Here is a 21,103-nt window from a genome sequence, read left to right on the forward strand (position 1 = left end):
AGCGGAGTTGTTAAGACCAACAACAATAGCAAGACCGCGAAAGATCACCATTTTTAAGCGACAAGAAGCAGCAGCTGTACAAACGCGAAGTCATCCATTATTATTATTATTGTTGTTGTTGTTGTTGCTGCTGCTGCTTCTTCCGCGTTGTTTTTGCTTCGATATTCGTGCCAAGGTTTATGCAAATGTAGCGACGTAACTGACGTATACAGCGACGTAATGACGTATACAGCAACGTAACTGACGTATACAGCGACGTAATGATGTGGCTTCCCTTAGCACCGCGAGCTATGGAAAAGCAAACTGGTTCTCAGCTGGCTCGCAAGTTGAACGAGTTGTGAACCAGCACCCGCACTGGCCCCGAACCAGCCCTGGAACTGATTTGGTGGAAAAGGGGTATGTGTGTTTTCACTGCTTCAAATGGGTTAAATGTAGAAGAGGAATTTTGCTGTGCTTGAGTGTACATGTGACAAATAAAGGCTTCTTCTTTCCTGACAGAGGAAAAACATGCCTGTCAGAACAGCTGGCGTCAGATTGCCATCTCTTTGAAAGTGGATGTGGAGACGTGCAAGACAAAATGGAAGCAAATTTGAGACAGATTTCTCGTACTGCCACCTTATGGAATCCTCCAGATTTACATAAAGTACATGTGCAAGTATAGTCAGTACAGTGCTTGCATAGCAGCAGCATCTGCAAGCATACGAGTCGCGTAAGGTCAAGTATATCCCGGCCCTTACACTCTCAAAACACCCATAAATTCTCACCCATGTATTCTCAAAGCAAACAGACTTTCACTCTATTCCCCAAAATAACTGGAAGCCACATATAAACTAAGATGCCCTTGTAACATATTAAGTCAAGGGCTCCAGTTACAAAATTCATGGCCACAATGTGTTAAAAGATACTTCATGTCTGGCCTCAAAATATTAACATACTCCCTTAAAGGAGAACTGAAGGCAAATTTTTTATTATCAAAATTCTATTTATCTCATTTTATTAAATATCGGAATGCATTTTTGAGAGCTATTTTGTCCCTGCTATAGCGAGTTCTGAGCGTTTGAAATATGCTCTGTAATATATCAGTCCATATGTCAAAGCAATGGCCGCAAAGCAGATTCGTTGAGACCTGTGCGAGACATCGTAGGACGGAAGTAAAACGTGCAGCGGAAATCAAAGTGACCGACATCTGCCAACATTGTCAGAAGACGCGCGCGCCCTCTTTCGAATGCTGATGTAATCAAGCCGGAAGTTTTGTTTGTTTTGATAGCAATCAGGAAAGTTTGAAAAAAGTAGGCAGTAATCGTCATTTAAACTCGTTTTTGTGCAATATTTCGTTTGGAAAACAGTTTTCAAAATGGCAGCACTGACACCTGGCTGACACTTCACATTTTGAAGTCTCGCACAAGTCTCGTGAAGATCGCACGGATAAACGACGCCTGCCGTGGACCAAACGAACTAAATTCAACATGGCTAAAAACCAAATAGGCCGATAAGTATCATATTTAATTCAAATGAATCACGATATAAGGCTACTAAAACCAAAAACGTAAGTGAATAGCACGTTCATTAAGAAATAAAGCAAGTTTAAAAAATGACTTCAGTTCCCCTTTAATATATTCAAATGTGTCACGCTTTGTTAAACAAATAACCACTAAATCAGCTCAGAGGCTCCTTGCTTTCACTTCATTTCTTTTTTCTTTTTCTCTTATCTTTCTCCTTTCTTTTCTAGTTTCCTTTTTTCTCTTTTCCTTCCTTCCTTCTCTTCTCATCCCCAATGACTAAAGCAGGCCATTATGGGATTGGTGCATTAATATGCCACCCCACCAAACTGCAAAATTAATTGAGCTGATTTTGCTTCTGACGGCACAGTGGTGTAGTGGTTAGCACTGTCGCCTCACAGCAAGAAGGTTCTGGATTCGAGCCCAGTGGCTGACGAGGGCCTTTCTGTTGCCCCTTTTCCACCAAAGCAGTTCCAGGGCTGGTTCGGGGCCAGTGCTTAGTCTGGAACCGGGTTTTCTGTTTCCACTGACAAAGAACTGGCTCTGGGGCCAGAAAAACCGGTTCCAGGCTAGCACCAACTCTCTGCTGGGCCAGAAGAAAGAACCGCTTATGTCAGCGGGGGGAGCGGAGTTGTTAAGACCAACAACAATAACAAGACCGCGAAAGATCGCCATTTTAAAGCGACGAGAAGCAGCAGCTGTACAAAAGCGAAGTCATCCATTATTATTATTGTTGTTGTTGTTGTTGCTGCTGCTGCTTCTTCCACGTTGTTTTTGCTTCGATATTCGCGCCAAGGTTTATGCAAATGTAGCGACGTAACTGACGTATACAGCGACGTAATGACGTATACAGCAACGTAACTGACGTATACAGCGACGTAACTGACGTATACAGCGACGTAATGATGTGGCTTCCCTTAGCACCGCGAGCTATGGAAAAGCAAACTGGTTCTCAGCTGGCTCGCAAGTTGAACGAGTTGTGAACCAGCACCAGCACTGGCCCCGAACCAGCCCTGGAACTGATTTGGTGGAAAAGGGGTATGTGTGGAGTTTGCATGTTCTCCCCGTGTGCGCGTGGGTTTCCGCCGGGTGCTCCGGTTTCCCCCACAGTCCAAAGACATGCAGGTTAGGTTAACTGGTGGCTTCAGGTGTGAATGTGTTGTCTGTGTCTATTGGCCCTTTTCCACTACCCTTTTTCAGCTCACTTCAGCTCGCTTCAGCCCGACACGGCTCGCGTTTCGACTACCAAAAACCAGCACGACTCAGCTCGCTTCAGCCCTGCTTAGCCCCTAAAACTCGCACCGTTTTGGAGTGGGGCTGAAGCGAGCCAAAGCGAGCCGAGTGAGGTTGGGGGCGTGAGCAGACCCTCCCCTGTGCACTGATTGGTGAGGAGGAGTGTCCTCACATGCCCACACACGCCCCGCGAGCGCGCTGGGATCTGTAAACACCGCAAACCCGGAAGGAGAAGAATTACGAATTACAAGAATTTCTGAAGCCTTATGCGCCTCGCCTCATCTATACGCTCTTGCCAGTATCTGTCCGCGTTGTCGGTGACAACAAGCCACAGCACCAAGACCAGCAACACTAACGACTCCATGTCCTCCATGTTTATTGTTTACTATTCGGGTCGTGAGACTACCGCTTAAAAGATCACTGATGTCACTGTTTGAGCTGCTTAACGACATCACCTGACGTCCACCCACTTTCGCTAACTCCACCCAGTGTGTCCACCCACTTCCAGCCAGCACGGTTCAGCGCGGTTGTAGTCGAAATGCAACTCCAACAGCCCCGCTCAGCCCGACTCAGCACGGCACGGCTCAGCCCAACTCAGCCGCGTTTGTAGTGGAAAAGCGGCATATGTGTCAGCCCTGTGATGACCTGGCGACTTGTCCAGGGTGTACCCCGCCTTTCGCCCATAGTCAGCTGGGATAGACTCCAGCTTGCCCGCGACCCTGTAGAATAGGATAAGCAGCTACAGATAATGGATGGATGGATGGATGGATGGATGGATGGATGGATGGATGGATGGATGACTTTGCATCTCTGTAGTTCTGAGCAGCAGGAACAGAGCCAAATGTACACAAGGATTTAGTGGCGTGTGTTTGAGACAAGACCGTCTGGCAATGGCTGAAACAAAGAGCTCAGTTCATCATTGTGGAGGGGTGTCACTGTGCAACATTCTCTCGGTGCTAAATGACATCACCCCAAACAGTGGATGAGTGAGAAAGGGAGGGGATGTTTAAAAGAAAGACTAAACGTGAATGATGAATAAAAACATGGAGGCTGAGTGTGAAGAGGAAGAGGGGGAGAAGGGGTGAGAAACCAAGAGAGATAAGGAAGAAGCTAAAGCTGGCTCAGAGAGACAGAGTGCTAAAGGCTGAGGTCAGACAAAAGGAGAGACGATGGAGTTGAGAGCATTGCTTGAGTGTGAGACACCACAGATGATTAAATGTGTGTGGGGTCACCGCAATAAGTTAAGTAAACTATTCTCCAAGCCTACCAGCAAGACAAAAAAAGTATCATTTCCCAAACATTCGAACATTTACAATAGCAAAGAACTCAGAACTCTTTGTGAGGCCAGCATGTCTGAACTGAGACATGTTTTTCTTTCTTCTTCAGAAGTCTGCAGAGTGATGGAGGAACAAACAGAGCCGAGTTAAAGAGACAGGTCAGAATGTGATGGACTGCCCACATGTGGGTGTGGAAGACAACAAACACAGAGCAGAAGGATTAATAGCCTTTCAGAAACCCTGCTCATATGTCTCCAGTCTGAGGCCCAACACCAATGAAGTGATTATTTACAATGGCAAGTTTCAACATACATGACCAGAGACAACCTCACAACTAGTCAAATCTGAAATGACATCTATAACCAAAACTTAACTAGCACTACTTTTGATATATTGGTTCATCCATAGGGTATGAGAGTATTCGTATTTTTCATACGAACTACATCTGGGACATCGAGAACTATAACCGTGACTTGTGAGGAAATCGATGCATTGTTTTGATAAATTTGGGTACTTTTTGTACATTATTCTACATTACAGGCATTTAGCAGACGCTCTTATCCAGAGCGACGTACAACATATCCAGAGCAGCCTGGGGAGCAGTTGGGGGTTAGGTGCCGTACTCAAGGGCACTTCAGCCATTCCTGCTGGTCCAGGAAATCAAACCGGTGACCTTTTGGTCCCAAAGCTGCTTCTCTAACCATTAGGCCATGGCTTACTCATGATCTACACATGAACTGAGAGCACAAGCACTGACTTAAACACACATTTTACAATTTTCTTCACACAATTCTGATACACTGTACAAAAGCATTTTTTTCAGTTTTCTTTTCTGAATTTTCTCATACTTTTACTTTCATAACTATGAGTAAATCTAAGGCTACATCCACACGACAACGGCAACAAGATTTTTTTTTTAAATATCGCGTCCACATGGGCAACGGATCAGTAAAATATCAGGTACATATGGCAACGCAACACTTGCTGAAAACGATGCAATACACATGCCACACCTCTACGTGCGCTGTAAGACGGTCCCATCGGCAACACCAGAACAATAGAAGAAGGAGACGCATGCGCATAAACCCCTTCTTCTGTAGCATTAGCAACACAAAGTTCTGATTATTAATCAGTAGCGTAAAACGAAAGACGCGGAAAGAGGAATGAATGGGGGTAGATGGAAGCCGGTACGCCAACATTCTGATATCCTCCAGAATTCTTTAATGGTCCGGAATAAATTGAATGCTACACGTTGATGGATTACTTTGTTCTTCTATGCCCTTTTTGAGGAATGTATTGTCGGACTTAAACCAACATCTGAAGAGGTGAGATCGCTCCTTTTTTTTTTTTCTATTTTTGCTGGCAGGATTATTTTTGTTTTTGGAAAGCGCACGGGCGGTGCGCAGTTTGGTACTGCTTCCGCAGTGTTTGGACTAAAGACTCTGCCCTAAGGGCTATTCTCTCACTCTCTCTCTCTCTCTCTCTCTCTCACTTTGCACCATTACACAATAAATATTCACAGTGAAAATATTTTGTAAGCGCGTTTCATGAACCAAGTTATAGGATTTGTTGACAACTCGCATCGAGTTCATTACACTTCTACCCGGTGTGAAGCACTGACAGTCATGTGGTTGTGACGTCATCGTAAACAAATCCGTTCTACTCATCCAGACGACTTCACAACGGCGCCGTTGCCAGATTTTTCCACTCTGGAACCCGTTCTCAAAAGATTTCATTTTGGGGCACCCAAAACGCCGGTGCCATGTGGACGCCAGGCCGAAACGATAAACAATTTTATCAGATTCACCTGAATCCGTTGCCGTGTGGACAGGGCCTAAGACTTTACACTTTTCTGCTGTAATCTGCGGCTCCTAAGCCTGATGTGGTACTTGAGCACAACCGGAATGAGTATATCAATGGAAGTAGTGTGGACTGAGTAGTTTCCCTTATGCCATGAACTCTCATATATCATCTCCATGAGTTTTGTATCCCCTATCCTGAAGACCTGCATGTCCTTCTCCTGCCCCTTCCTCTCCATCAAAGATCTAAGTCAGCACAACCAGGCTTGGCAATCGACCAAATGGGCTCCGGTGAGCTACAGCCTGACTGAACTGACCAGCCAGGCATTCATTAGGCTAAAAGCCTGGAGACGCTGACAGCACACACACACACACACACACACACACACACAGACTGAGACAGATCTGGCTTGGATGACATCCACTAACTACAGATGCCTGAATATTTACTGCTGCTTCTTTCTTTTCTCTATGAATGCACCCTGTTGCAGACAAGGGAAACTGGAGCTTTGGGGTGAAAATGTTAACGTCTAAAAGTTGACTTCGGTGACTTGCGCAACCATGACAAAATGTAACATTTACAAAATCTGTTTCGAAGTTATTTCCTTGACACATGAGCCGTCTTTCAAGAACTCGTTTCAAGAAAACGACACAACCTCCTAAACATCTCGATAAGACAATTTTGTAGTGCTCTAGACACTTATTCAACATGTATTATGAACGTTATATATCTGGGACTGAAGATGTGTCATTGACATTGGGTGGATGCTGTCTGGTCTGCTGAAGTATCTTCCTGGGTATTAAGCAAGAAATTAAATTATAGATAACCCCCAGGCAGATAGAGATAGAGAGGACATGAGAGAGGAAAGGAAGAGGTGGGAGGGAAGGGGGAGATGGAAAGCAGAGAGAGATAAATGTAGACAATAAAGATAAAAGAGAGAGAAAGAGAGAGAGAGAGGTGTAGTGGTCAGGGGTGACGGAAAAAGGTGTGATTAGTATCACAGCACAAAAATGAAATTAATGAGACAAACAGTGTCCAGTTGCAGTATACAGGATGTTAGTGGAATCAGTGGTTTACAAGTACCGTATCGTTCACATGGCCTTGTGTCTTTCTTGAAAACGAACACAGCATTAGTAGTGAAAAGTTAATGATTTAACGGATCAAAGGAACGTTATCATGAAGCTCTGTGCTTTTTTTTTATCAGTTCACAGGAGTGCCTTTGATGACGAGTGAAAGATGGGGGACAGAGAGGACAAACATTTCCAAATGCCATTATTAGAAATGGAGAAAAACCACATTTATGTCATTTCCTGCATTTCAGCAGCACTATTGTGACACAACCCTGGTTACATTACAGCAGAATTTTGTCTTCATAAATTTTTCATCACTGCTAATAAATATATTAATGAATAAGAGTCATTTCTACGAAAAAAGGCATGTCCAATGCTACAGTAAGCCTCACACTATACATGTGGGTGCGGATTGCTATAAAAAAGACAGATATTTCTCATGACGGCTCTTATTCCAGATGTGAAGCAATGTGGAAACTGTTGTTGCACCATATCATTTCTTCTCACAGCCATTTCAGTTTCACAAAACGGACGAATGCCGTAGTACTGAGGTACTCCAATAAAATTAGGTACGGTTACATAAAATTCCTTGATTACAAAAGTCCATATAAGCAACGAACCTGATGGAATGACGACAACATTTACTTTTAAATGCTTAACCATTAGTAATTAGTTTATGGACAGTTTGGTTGTTTTGTTTCATGGTGATGCTTCCACTGTTTGAGCCAATTTTACCACTTTTGACTCGTGCTGTGGACTCTGAATTAATGAAATCCAAATGAAGAGAATAAATGCATACTTTCTGGTCGATTCAGCTTTAAGTATTCTGTTTTTGTTAACTTTTTTTGTTTAGAAAAGCCATGTCAGACCAGAGAGAGGGTAAATTAAATGAAACGCTATGAAAATTCCTATTTCTGTGACGGAGTATCAAGGCCATTGTAGGTTTTTAAAAAATGAGTCAGAAATTCTAAGATTAAGAAGTCACAAATTTGCTCGGAAAAAAAAAAAGAAGAAAAAACCCTCAAAAACAAAAATCTCATGCTTCTCGGCTTTCTGGCTGCAGTGCATTCTGGGAAATGTAGGAAAAAATCTCTTAGCACTATATCCTCTTATATTCTATCCACATTCACTGGATATGAGCAATCGTGCGCTCTGATTGGCTACTCTACTACTAGGCTATCAGCTCATATACCATGAGTAGAGAAAAACAAAATGGCGGATCATGTTGCTGAACTAACCGATGAAATAAAAACTCTACTTGAAAACAAAACTAAAAAAAAACCCAAAAAAAGTAACAAAATACGGAATGAAAGTATTTGATGGTAAGAAAGTATATATATATTTTTATTTTTTTATGAATTATTATTATAGCATTTTTCACAAATTTCTCCTGTCATTTCGCCAGTTTGTTTACATTCTAAGCGGAAATGATTTTGTCGGACGTTTTGTATAAAGTTTTTATTTATTGAATTTGCAAAAAAATAAAAAATGCTCCGTTTCTCAAAATCCAGTGAATGTGGATAGAATAAAACAGTTATTCCACTCAATCTCGTCGTACATGGCTTACAGCCAACTTGGTGCTACGCGCCTTGTTGGCTACAAGCTCATGTACGACTCGATTTCATGGAATAACTGTTAAATATTGCATGATCAAGGAGGATAGACTGCATTTCCTGTAACTCTCACCTCAGCCGTGGTGTCGGGTGTGATGATGTTGATCCAACTTTGTAAAGTGAAGCAATCTGGTTCCTTGAAAAAAAAACAACCCTCTATTTTCCCAAGCTTTTATTCTCGTCAATTTGTGAGTTTGTAATCTTGGAATTTCTGAGTTTCTTTTTCTTAGATTAGATTAGATTAGATGAAACTTTATTGATCCCTTTGGGAGGGTTCCCTCAGGGAAATTAACATTCCAGCAGCATCATTACAGGATAAACAGAGAAAAGAAATAGAGGAAAACTTCTAGATAAATTAAAATAAATTAAGTATTTACATATACAAATATAAAAAGAATAAGATATGGGGAAGAGAGGAAGGGGGAGAGGGGGGAAGGAGGAAAAAAAAGGGGGGCGGCAGGAGAGATATTGCACTTTATATTGCACATTATATTGCACATTGTCCAATATTTTTATCATTTACTGGTCGTATCAATACTGGTCGTATTACTGGTCGTATTGCTTATTGTTAGGCTAAGCTACTGCTCCTTCCCATCCTCTGTCCTCCTGTTACCCCTCCTCCCCCCCAGAGATTTTGTAAATTTGTGACTCTTTAATCTCAGAAATTCTGATATTTTTTTCACAAATCCATGACTTTATAATCCCAGAGAATATCTGACATTTTTCTCGTAAATTTTCAAGTTTAATCTCAGAATTTCTGAGTTTTATTTTTTTTCTCAGAATATTAGCCCCTCCCTTAACCTCATACATATTTTGTAGCCTACAATGGTTCTAATACACCATTGTAGATTTTTGACCTAACGTCTCTAGCCCTCTACTTCTGGTCTGATGAGTTGCCTTCAACTAAGGCCCTGTCCACATGGCAACGGATTCAGGTGAATCCGATACAATTGTTTATCGTTTCGGCCTGGGGTCCACACGGCACCGGCGTTTTGGGTGCCCCAAAACACAGTCTTTTGAGAATGGGTTCCAGAGTGGAAAGATCTGGCAACGTTGCCGTTGCGAAGTCGTCTGGATGAGTAGAACGGATTTGTTTACGATGACGTCACAACCACATGACTGTCAGTGCTTCATGCCGGGTAGAAGTGTAACGAACTCGATGTGAGTTGTCAACAAATCCTATAACTTGGTTCATGAAACGCGCTTACAAAATATTTTCACTGTGAATATTTATTGTGTAATGGTGCAAAGTGAGAGAGAGAGAGAGAGAGAGAGAGAGAGAGAGAGAGAGAGAGAGTTAGGGCAGAGTCAATCCCCCCAGCAAAAATAGGGAAAAAAAAGGAGCGATCTCACCTCTTCAGATGTTGGTTTAAGTCCTACAATACATTCCTCAAAAAGGGCGTAGAAGAACAAATTAATCCATCAACGTGTAGCATTCAATTTATTCCGGACCATTAAAGACGCCGCCTTCCGCGTAGAATCATATGTCATCCTCGCCGCCATATTGGATAGGTCAAAGCGGAGAATAAAGATGCCTCATTCATGTGCTGCGTTTAACTGTACCAACAGGTTTACCGTCCAAATGAGATCACATGGGATTACCTTTCACAGGTGAGACTGGAAAAATACTGATACACGTTGATGGATTAATTTGTTGTTTCTCACCTGTGAAAGGTAATCCCATGTGATCTCGTTTGGACGGTAAACCTGTTGGTACAGTTAAACGCAGCACATGAATGAGGCATCTTTATTCTCCGCTTTGACCCAGACTGGAAAAATACTTTTCATTGTATTTGGTCATTATAACGTAATTTTACGAACAGATTTTTCTGACTTTGTGGCTAATATGAAGTCTCGCGCATAATAGTTTATGCGCATGCGTCCTTACTTCTTCTATTGTTCTGGTGTCTCCAAAGGGACCGTCTTACAGCGCCCCTAGAGGTGTGGCATGTGTATTGCATCGTTTTCAGCAAGCGTTGCGTTGCCATATGGACCTGATATTTTACTGATCGTTGCCCATGTGGACGCGATATTTTTTTAAATAACATCTCGCAACGATTGACTCTGCCCTAAGGGCTATTCTCTCTCTCTCTCTCTCTCTCTCTCTCTCTCACTTTGCACCATTACACAAAAAATATTCACAGTGAAAATATTTTGTAAGCGCGTTTCATGAACCAAGTTATAGGATTTGTTGACAACTCGCATCGAGTTCGTTACACTTCTACCCGGCGTGAAGCACTGACAGTCATGTGGTTGTGACGTCATCGTAAACAAATCCGTTCTACTCATCCAGACGACTTCGCAATGGCAACGTTGCCAGATCTTTCCACTCTGGGACCCGTTCTCAAAAGATTGCGTTTTGGGGCACCCAAAACGCCGGTGCCATGTGGACGCCAGGCCGAAACGATAAACAATTGTATCGGATTCACCTGAATCTGTTGTCGTGTGGACAGGGCCTAAATCTGCAGATCTACAGTAGTGCTGATGGTTCATGTTTAAAAGGCTAGAGTCTCTCACTTTTCTACAGCATTTTCTCCCAAGTCCTTGGTCACAATGCATGAAAATACTTTGCTGGATCCTCATCTGGACAACCAGCCGCTGCCTCCTGTCATAGTGGGATTTTATTTGCTTAAATGGTTATAAGAATATGCATTTCGCCAATATGGGTGTTTATTCCCTCGTCTGACACAGCAGTTGGTGTTTCCCCTGAGGGATCCACAGTCAGACGCCACGGAGTCATGTCCTGAATGGAGCTTCACTCCTCTATCTCCATCTGCTAATGAAGGCTTCATGATGATGGGACTTGGACGAACCAGATAAAGCTCGGAGCCATAGGGGGTTTCAGCATCACCAGAGGCAACAGATACAACACTTAGCAATGAATCACTCACACCACCCAGAACAATGGGAGCATTTAGCAATTAAAAGGGTTTGACAAAGTGGGAAAATAAGAAGCCTATTCTCCTTCCACTCTATCCTGCTGATCATCAAACAGTCTCAGGCAGCCTTTAACTTAACGGCCAAACTCTCACCGGAGGTACATGAGACCATATGACACCACATGCCTGATTTCCTGTGTCCCTGAGCAGGAGGATTAGGTGTCAGTCTCTTATGGTTCCCTGAGAAAGCACACAATGTAAGCACTCCAACAACACATGGACAACTGTTCAGGTCTAATCCGATCCTAAGACACGTATTTATAGATTGTGATAGTACTACTGTCCCATTATGAAGTACAAAAGTACAGCTGGTGCATTCAGTAAAGCCCAGTTCAAACAGAATGAAGTGAAAAGTGAAAAAAATCAGTGAAAGCACACACAGAGAGAGAGCTTTCACTCATTTCATGGAGAGCAGTCACTCACTCATTTCTCTGCAGCTGGAGAACCAGCTCCATTCCCTCTGCAGTAATCTTGATATCTGCCTCTGAAGGATGCTGATGGTGGAAGAAAGTTTTGGCATTATTTGCAATGACATTACAAAACACCTCCACACACAGTATTTGTGTTTAATATCATTTTTTAACTTGCTCTCACAACGTGCAAATGACACGATCTGGATGAAGAGTTCAGTTTAGGTTTAGTTTGTATCTGTTCATATGAAATAGAATATAATCAGAACACACTGGCCTCATTTGGTGAATTCATACAATGTTTTGTCTTTGTATTGATTTTAATGATATTTGTCAATTTTTTTTCCAAGCTCAAGATTTTACTATAAATTGCAATTTATACCACATGTGGAAATAGTGCACAATAAGGAGCTACATTTGAATGAACTGGCAGATGAGTAATGGTGCTTGATGTGCTAGTAGAATTATTATTATTATTATTATTATTATTATAGCCACATTCACTGGATATGAGCAAACACGTGCTCTGATTGGCTACTCTACTACGAGGATATCAGCTCATATACTGTGAGTAGACAAAAACAAACTGGCGGAGCATGTTGCTGAACCAACTGAGGACAAAATAAAAACTCTACTTGAAAACCAAACCCCCAAAAATACAAAAAAAGCAGCAAAATATGGAATGAATGTAGTAATTGAGTAGGAATGCAACTTTTTTTTTAAAAATTTCAGTAATTATTATTATCGCATTTTTACAAATTGCTATTGTCATTTCGCCGGTTTGTTTACATTCTAAGTGGAAATAATTTTGTCGGAAATATTGTATAAAGTTTTTATTTATCGAATTTGCAAAAAATAAACCTAAAAAATGTTCTGCTTCATCAAATAACTGTTAATAATAATAATAATAATAATAATAATAATAATAATTTTCTTTTTTTTTTTTTTACTTTTTAAGCTCTAAATTAGGATAGGTTTTTATTTTTTTTTAATTTACATATTTACATATTCAGATTTTTTAACACAATTTCATATTTCTATATAGTTTTATTGTATATATATATATATATATATATATATATATATATATATATATATATATATATATATCCAGCCAAATTTTAGATTATTAATGTACCTATGGACACAAGTCTGAGCTGTGCCTTTGTTACATTTGCAAACTGCTTTTGAAGTTTGAAATAATTTTTTTAAATTATTTTAAAAAAGAAAACTTATTATTATTATTATTATTATTATTATTATAGCCACATTCACTGGATATGAGCACTCACGCGCTCTGATTGGCTACTCTACTATGAGGATATCAGCTCATATACTGTGAGTAGAGAAAAACAAAATGGCGGCGCATGTTCCTGAACCAATCGAGGACGAAATAAAAACTCTACTTGAAAACCAAACCCCCCAAAAAATACAAAAAAGCAGCAAAATATGGAATGAAAGTATTTGAGTAAGAATGCAACTTTTTTTTTAGTAATTATTATTATCATCATCATCGCATTTTTTTTTTTTACAAATTACTACTGTCATTTCACTGGTTTGTTTACATTCTAAGTAGAAATGACTTTATCGGAAATTTTGTATAAAGTTTTTATTTATTGAATTTGCAAAAAAACAAACCTAAAAATGTTCTATTTTGCGGAATAACTGTTTATTATTATTATTTTTCTCTTTTTTACTTTTTAAGCTCTAAATTAGGATAGGTTTTCTTTTTTTTTTAATTTACATATTCAGATTCGCCTCACAGTAAGAAGGTCCTGGGTTCGAGCCCCGGGGCCGGCGAGGGCCTTTCTGTGCGGAGTTTGCATGTTCTCCCTGTGCCCGCGTGGGTTTCCTCCGGGTGCTCCGGTTTCCCCCACAGTCCAAAGACATGCAGGTTAGGTTAACTGGTGACTCTAAATTGAGCGTAGGTGTGAATGTGAGTGTGAATGGTTGTCTGTGTCTATGTGTCAGCCCTGTGATGACCTGGCGACTTGTCCAGGGTGTACCCCGCCTTTCGCCCGTAGTCAGCTGGGATAGGCTCCAGCTTGCCTGCGACCCTGTAGAACAGGATAAAGCGGCTAGAGATAATGAGATGAGATGAGATGTTTTATTTTTTACCTTTGTGTGTGAATGAGCTGCTCTTTTGCTTGTGGGCTTCAGCCACTGAGGGTAAGTCACCTCATAGCTCTCCAAACTGCTCAGCACGCCCGCGTGCACTGATCAACCCAAACACACACACACACACACACAGAGAGAGAGAGAGAGAGAGAGAGAGGCCCCATTTGCATTACCACTGCAGCACTCAGTGTATTGCATTGTGTGCTCGAGCGCGCACTTACCCGCGTCTGCGCAGAAAGCACTCCAGTGTAAGAGGAGAATGAGAGAAACGGTGTAAGTGCGCGCGCGGTGTGGCGGTGATGTCGCGCGGATCACACAGCGCTCCTCACGCACGCGCCTCGCCATCCTGTCCCGGGCTGCAGCAGATCTCCGGTAAACACACTCACACTCACTGACGGCTATCTGCTTCCAGCGCGCTCCATGCTTTATATGTTTCATATGCAATCCGGGGAAAGCAGCGAGCGCATCCCCTTCTGCCTTTTAGAGCAGCGCGAGCCGCCCCCGCCCTCCTCCTCCTCCTCTCTCTCTCTCTCTCTCTCTCTCTCTCTCCATGTAGGCAGGCTGGCTATGAAAAATTGCCCCAGGTGTGAATATGAATGAGTGCATGAATCCTGTATATGTGTCCATGATCCCAGGGTGAATTCACCCACCTGGAGCCCTGTATCACCCGGATAGGCTTCAAATCCACCCTGATCCTCACCAGGATGAAGCTCATCTTATCTCATCTCATTATCTGTAGCCGCTTTATCCTGTTCTACAGGGTCGCAGGCAAGCTGGAGCCTATCCCAGCTGACTACGGGTGAAAGGCGGGGTACACCCTGGACAAGTCGCCAGGTCATCGCAGGGCTGACACATAGACAACCATTCACACTCACATTCACACCTACGCTCAATTTAGAGTCACCAGTTAACCTAACCTGCATGTCTTTGGACTGTGGGGGAAACCGGAGCACCCGGAGGAAACCCACGCGGACACGGGGAGAACATGCAAACTCCGCACAGAAAGGCCCTCGCCGGCCACGGAGCTCGAACCCGGACCTTCTTGCTGTGAGGCGACAGCGCTAACCACTACGCCACCGTGCCGCCCCAGGATGAAGCTTTTTACTGAAAAAGAATGAAAGAATGTATTGCCTGTACACTCAGTGTGCACTTATATACACTCTCAGAATAAAAAGAGGGCAGCACGGTGGTGTAGTGGTTAGCGCTGTCACCCCACAGCAAGAAGGTCCGGGTTCGAGCCCAGCGGCGGGCGAGGGCCTTTCTGTGCGGAGTTTGCATGTTCTCCCCGTGTCTGTCTGTGTGGGTTTCCTCCGGGTGCTCCGGTTTCCCCCACAGTCCAAAGACATGCAGGTTAAGTTAAAGGACATGGGACATGGATTTTTTTCTGGGTATAATTATGTATAAAGGACATAAGAAATGCCATCTAAATCACTGCAGGGCGTCAAAAATGTGAAAATCATCACATTATTCAACTTTTTTATACATCAGCGTAAAACAACGATTCGTTAATTAGCTAAGCGGTCACGTGACCTGTGACGTCACAAAAACTTTTCAAGGAGCCAGCGCTTGGGTATCTAATGTAAACAGGTTACCGAAATGGACACCATCGACAGTGACATTCCCGATGTTTCACAGAGATGTGAAGTTAGACCCTATCAATTCGAACCGATATCTGGAAATTCACATGAACATGGATCTTGTCTTTACTCTGACGGGTCAGATGATTCTGAGAGTGAGAGTTCATTCAATCCCCATGAAACTGAAAGCGGTCGGCTCAATAACACTTCCTGGTAAGTTAAAAACAATTCTGCTCAAAGGCTAATGATCTGTTGAAAGAAGTATTATTTTTGTATCATACACTGAAAGTTCATCATAGATCTAGCTAAAGTCCGTTGCAAGCTAGGTTTTTTTTGCTGATATTTTTCAAGATTGATTGAGATACAATGCTTCCAGAGTCCGAGATGAAAACATTCAAAATGGCGAAACGAGTCAGAATTATGATAATCAATAATTGATACACCCAAAATTATAATACTAATCCTTACCGCATGAGGCCCATGGTAAAACCACACTTCCAGGAGGGGCTGCCGTCTGCCTCCCAAGCCAGCCGAGAGCGCTCCTCGTTGGGCACGGCCAGGCGGGCGAATGCCCTGGTCCATCCGCCCTGTCTAAAAAATAATGGTACAACTCCGAGTGAAGGTATCAATGCGCTGCCGAAGCGCGCAGAAGGTGTTAGTACGCCTGTCATTATAGTGCGGACTTTCCATAGCATAGAAAATCGCCACGTTTCAATTTGTGTAACTGAACTTTGTTTCATGTCACTGGTCATATAAACCTATGTAAACAGAAAAAATGTGGAAGAGTTTGGTCGCATCTAACTACAGCCCCAAAAAATACCATTGGCCATGCTGAGCCTAGCTACATTGCTAACAGGAGTGACAGCGCGTCTGACTGACTGGGAGGTCGCAATACACCATGATGTTCAATGTACGTTAAACACTCTAAAACGAAACAATTTTCTTGTCATCCAAGACACAAAAACTATTTTGTCACATTCGTCATCATCACGATTCACACTTCCCCATATTCATCTACCCGCTTGTGCTGTACCCGAAAGTTTTTGTGACGTATGATCACGTAACAGCGGCTCTTCCGGTTGTAAAATATGCATATCGGAGCTCGAGCAGAAATGCCATATAATCATCACGAATATAACGATTTTGCTGAATTTAATAGATAATTTTGTATTTGTTGATGCAATTATTTCATATTTTTAATGGAAAGAAACTGATATAGCGTGCATTTATGTTTCATGTCCCATGTCCTTTAACTGGTGGCTCTAAATTGACCGTAGGTGTGAATGAGTGTGTGAATGGTTTTTTGTCTCTGTATCAGCCCTGCAATGACCTGGCGACTTGTCCAGGGTGTACCCCGCCTCTCGCCCATAGTCAGCTGGGATAGGCTCCAGCTTGGCCACGACCCTGCACAGGATAAGTGATTACAGATAACGGATGGGTGGATGTTGTATGTACGCATGAGAGGACCACACCAGTTTAGTAGCTACCCTTTTCCCCTCATAAAAGTACCTACCACTTAAACACTCCTGGACACTGCAATATGAATATACTGTAACTTCTGCATGACTGAATTATCAGTCTTTCAATGATCTTTGCTTGGGATAGCTTTTAATACTAAAACAAAACTCCTGTTTTTTCTGCAATAAATGACCAGTTTTTATTTTGAGACATTAATCTGAAATGGAACTGAGCCCAAAAATGGTCCTTTTCCGCCAGAAAGATGTTGCAATGTCAACATTTTACAGTATTATATGGTACATGTTATGAAGATATTGACGCATCATGGTGGTGCAGTGGTTAGCACTGTCTCCTCGCAGCAAGCAGATGCTGGGTTCGAACCTGCCAGTTGATCAGGGCTTTCTGTATGGAGTCCAAGACATGTGGATTAGGGTGACTCTAAACTGCCCATAGGTGTGAATGTATCTGACTGTCTTTTGCATTAGCCCCATGATAGATGGTGACCTGACCAGGATGGACCCTGCGTCTTGCCCAGTGTAGTGGGGTAGGGTCCAACTCACCCATGACCCACAATGGATAAGTGGTACACTGTCAGAAATAGGGGTATAGTAGGAGTCCATTTCCATACCCCAAGGTACAATGGCCACTAATGTACCCTTTCGGGCTCATTATTGAACCCCAAGGTAACTGTGTGTCACTTTTTAGGGCCAAAAACGCACGTATATGTTCCAAAGCATGATATAAAGGGTACAAATAAAGACCATAGAGGGTACTGTTCCAGTGACACGCCATTGTACCCCTAAAAGTACAATAATATACTTTATTTCCAAAGACTGTATAGAAGATGAATGAATGAATGAATATTATGAAGATATTGATCAAAACATTACTCCTCAGTGTTTGTTATTAATATACGGGCTTCATCATTGAAAATTAGCCCTAAAAACTTACCATCAGGACTCGACATGACTCAAGGTTTCTTTACACCTACCCAAAAAAGGCAATGCCGTAGCCACCTTACCACCCTCACACCATTTAAATCATTTGCTGCATGTCAAGTACTGTTGTGACAACTATATAAATTATTTGCAGCAGTTGGAAATGGAAACTCAAAGAGCTAGAACACTAAAACCTTATCTGACCCTTTTTACCTGACAGCCGAATGACAGATTTCGCAATGAGAGCAATATTTTAAACAACTGTAATTTCAAACTGAATTAAAGACCACACATTTCCAGTTTAAAGGTCATTGTGCTCAATCAGTTTCAAAGTCTACGGTATACTCACATCTCTAACTTCAAGAGATTTCCATCTTAGAAGTGGGACAAGGCCGCTGGCATCATCCTCTACCCTGAGTGGGATTTCCCCAACCATAAATGCTGACAGTACTGACTTCCTTTCCATAAAGAAAAAAAAGTTTGGTAGGAATAGTGTATGATGTTCATTGTGTAAGAAAAGAAGAAAAAAAAACGTCCATGTGTTACAGATGGACCAAGTGCTACAAGGAAGCTGCAATCTGACATTTGGCTACTGAGGTCCTGCCTCATCCGTTCAACACAGAACGTCATTTATTCCTTCTCTCATGCTCCCGGTGGTGTGTGGACATTAGATGAGATCCACATGACGATCAGAGCTGCTGAGGCTGCAGAGACTATCAGTGAAGACACAGTGCTCTACAGTAAACTGAACTATGGACTGACCCCTGATCAATAGTTGGTGGTTAATCCTTGTCAGATGAAAGACACTGTGTGATTGTGTATAATGCACACTCAGCCACAAGCTGGCAGGCAATTTTAGATGTGTGTGTGTTTTGGGGAATGAGCAGGTTTAGTTGAGAATCGGTTTGACTTAATGACGCAAATTGACGTAAATTAAAGGTGGGCTCAGCAATACGTCCGAACACATTTTGTAATAGCCATGTTATTTTTTTTTTTTTTTGCATTATATTTTTTATTCAAGAAAGCTGAAATGATATGCATTTAGTTACAATATCTTGAATTGGATTCGTTTTTTTTTTTTCTCCCAACAAACAAACCCCACCCACAACACTCGTATACTGCTGTGAAAGACAAAAAGAAACACATAAGTATAGAATGTCAAGTTAAATAAAATACACTGACTGTGCAAAAAGTAAAATAAATAACTTGAGAAAATAAATAGATAAATAAATAATAATAACAAAACAAACAAACAAGAAACATATAATTGTCAATAATAATAATACTAAAAACAAAATAATAATATAAATAAAAAATAAATTAGGATAATAATAATGACAGACAATTGGGTCATTACCTATTCATAAACATGTCATTAGTTAGGCCGGATCAATAGTATATCTCAGGGCTTCATAGGTTTATGGAAGGGTTTTAAGATTTTTAAAGTGCTCAATCAAAGGGTCCCATGTCTTGTGAAATTGTCTTGTTGAACCTCTAGTAAAGTATTTAATTTTCTCTAATTTCAAGAAAAACATTAATTCGGTGAGCCAGACAGACGCTTTAGGTGGTTCAGGGGTTTTCCAATGTAAAACTATATTCCTGCGGGCTATCAGAGATGCAAAAGCAAAAGCATTCATCTTGTCAATGGTTAGTGTGTGCTCGTCAACCAATACTCCAAAGATGGCCATATCTGCAGATGGTTTTACTTTAGTGTGAAATGCATCATTTAGTGTTTTACAGATAGATGACCAAAATTCAATTAACTTAGGGCAGGTCCAGAACATATGAGTCATATTTGCTGGCGCAGAATTGCAGCGCTCACACCTGTCATTAATATTGTCATAAATTTTTGAAAGTTTAGATTTAGTGTAGTAAATTCTATGAAAGACTTTGAATTGTATCAGGCTAAGCCGGGCACAGGACGATGTTCCATTAATTCTTTCCAGAGCACATTCCCAGAAATATCCAGGAATCTCAAAACCAAGTTCTTCAGTCCATGCAGTTCTTAGCCCATCTAATGATGTTTCCTGAAGAGAGGTTATTATATTGGAAATATTTGCAATATGGCTCCCCAAATGCATAGGATGACGCAAAATTTTCTCAAGTCCTGAGTCTGCTGGAAAGTCAGGGAATGCTGGACTCTGGCTTTGAATAAAATGGCGGACTTGGAAATATCTGAATAAGTCAGATTTCTGTAAATGGAATCTGGCAGAGAGGTCATGGAAATTGGCAAAGATGCCATCTATATAGAAGCTGTGGCAGGCATTCAAGCCCTTCCTTCTCCATACATTGAAGGTATGGTCTGTTCTGGCGGCAGGGAAAAGATGATTGTTACAGATAGGGCTGTATATAGAAAATTCCTTTAGTTTGAAGTGTTGTCTGAATTGTGACCATATCCTCAGTGTAGCGGATACCACTGGGCTAGAAGTGAATTTGGAGGGTGACAGTGGTAATCCAACAGTGACCAAAGCAGGAAGTGACGTAGAGGTGCATGAGTTTGCCTCAATCTTACACCAATCCGGTTGTGGATTTTGGTACCAATATATGACTTTTTGAATATTAGATGCCCAATAATAGTTTCTCATATTAGGTAGTGCCAGGCCCCCCTTACCCCTGGGCCTTTCTAAAAACTCTCTGCGTATTCTAGCGTTTTTATTTGCCCAAAGAAAAGATGAAATTAATTTATTTAAAGATTGGAAAAAGGATTTAGACAAAAATATAGGAAGACATTGAAACAGATATAGAAAACGAGGTAAGACATTCATTTTTATACAACTAACTCTACCTGGCAGAGATAGGTATAGGCCAGCCCATCTCTTAAAATCAGCTTCCAATTTCAGCAAGAGAGGTTTGAAGTTATTCTTATAGAGATCTGAGAAGGCACGGGTGATATGTATGCCTAGATATTTAAATCCAGACTTTGATACATGGAAGGGGAACGCATTGTCTGGTAGCTGAAGGGCCAGATGATTAATGGGAAAGCATTCACTCTTAGAGAAGTTAAGTTTGTAACCAGAGAAAAGTCCAAAGTCATTAAGGATGTTAATAATATTAGGAATGCATGATATTGGATCAGAAATATACAAAAGCAAGTCGTCAGCATATAAAGAGATTTTATGTTCGATACTAAACCTGCGTATACCATAAATGTAGGGAGTTATCCTAAATTTT

The 21,103-nt window shown here is 41.6% G+C and overlaps 1 protein-coding gene across 1 annotated transcript in view; it reads right to left on the minus strand.

Annotated features, from left to right (window-relative positions):
- The window catches only part of adam19b (ADAM metallopeptidase domain 19b), a 71,191-nt gene extending 56,802 nt beyond the window's left edge, over positions 1 to 14,389 (minus strand). Inside the window, exons 1-3 of the mRNA XM_060927008.1 lie at positions 14,181 to 14,389; positions 13,960 to 14,057; positions 11,855 to 11,925 (exon numbers count right to left, since the gene is read on the minus strand). Coding sequence (XP_060782991.1) covers positions 11,855 to 11,925; positions 13,960 to 14,057; positions 14,181 to 14,304 — 293 coding nt within the window. The 5' untranslated portion in view covers positions 14,305 to 14,389. The remainder of the gene's footprint in view (positions 1 to 11,854; positions 11,926 to 13,959; positions 14,058 to 14,180) is intronic.
- Positions 14,390 to 21,103: the final 6,714 nt, after the last annotated feature.

Source organism: Neoarius graeffei, chromosome 8 (genome assembly GCF_027579695.1).
Source record: "Neoarius graeffei isolate fNeoGra1 chromosome 8, fNeoGra1.pri, whole genome shotgun sequence".
In the NCBI taxonomy this organism is placed as follows: domain Eukaryota; kingdom Metazoa; phylum Chordata; class Actinopteri; order Siluriformes; family Ariidae; genus Neoarius; species Neoarius graeffei.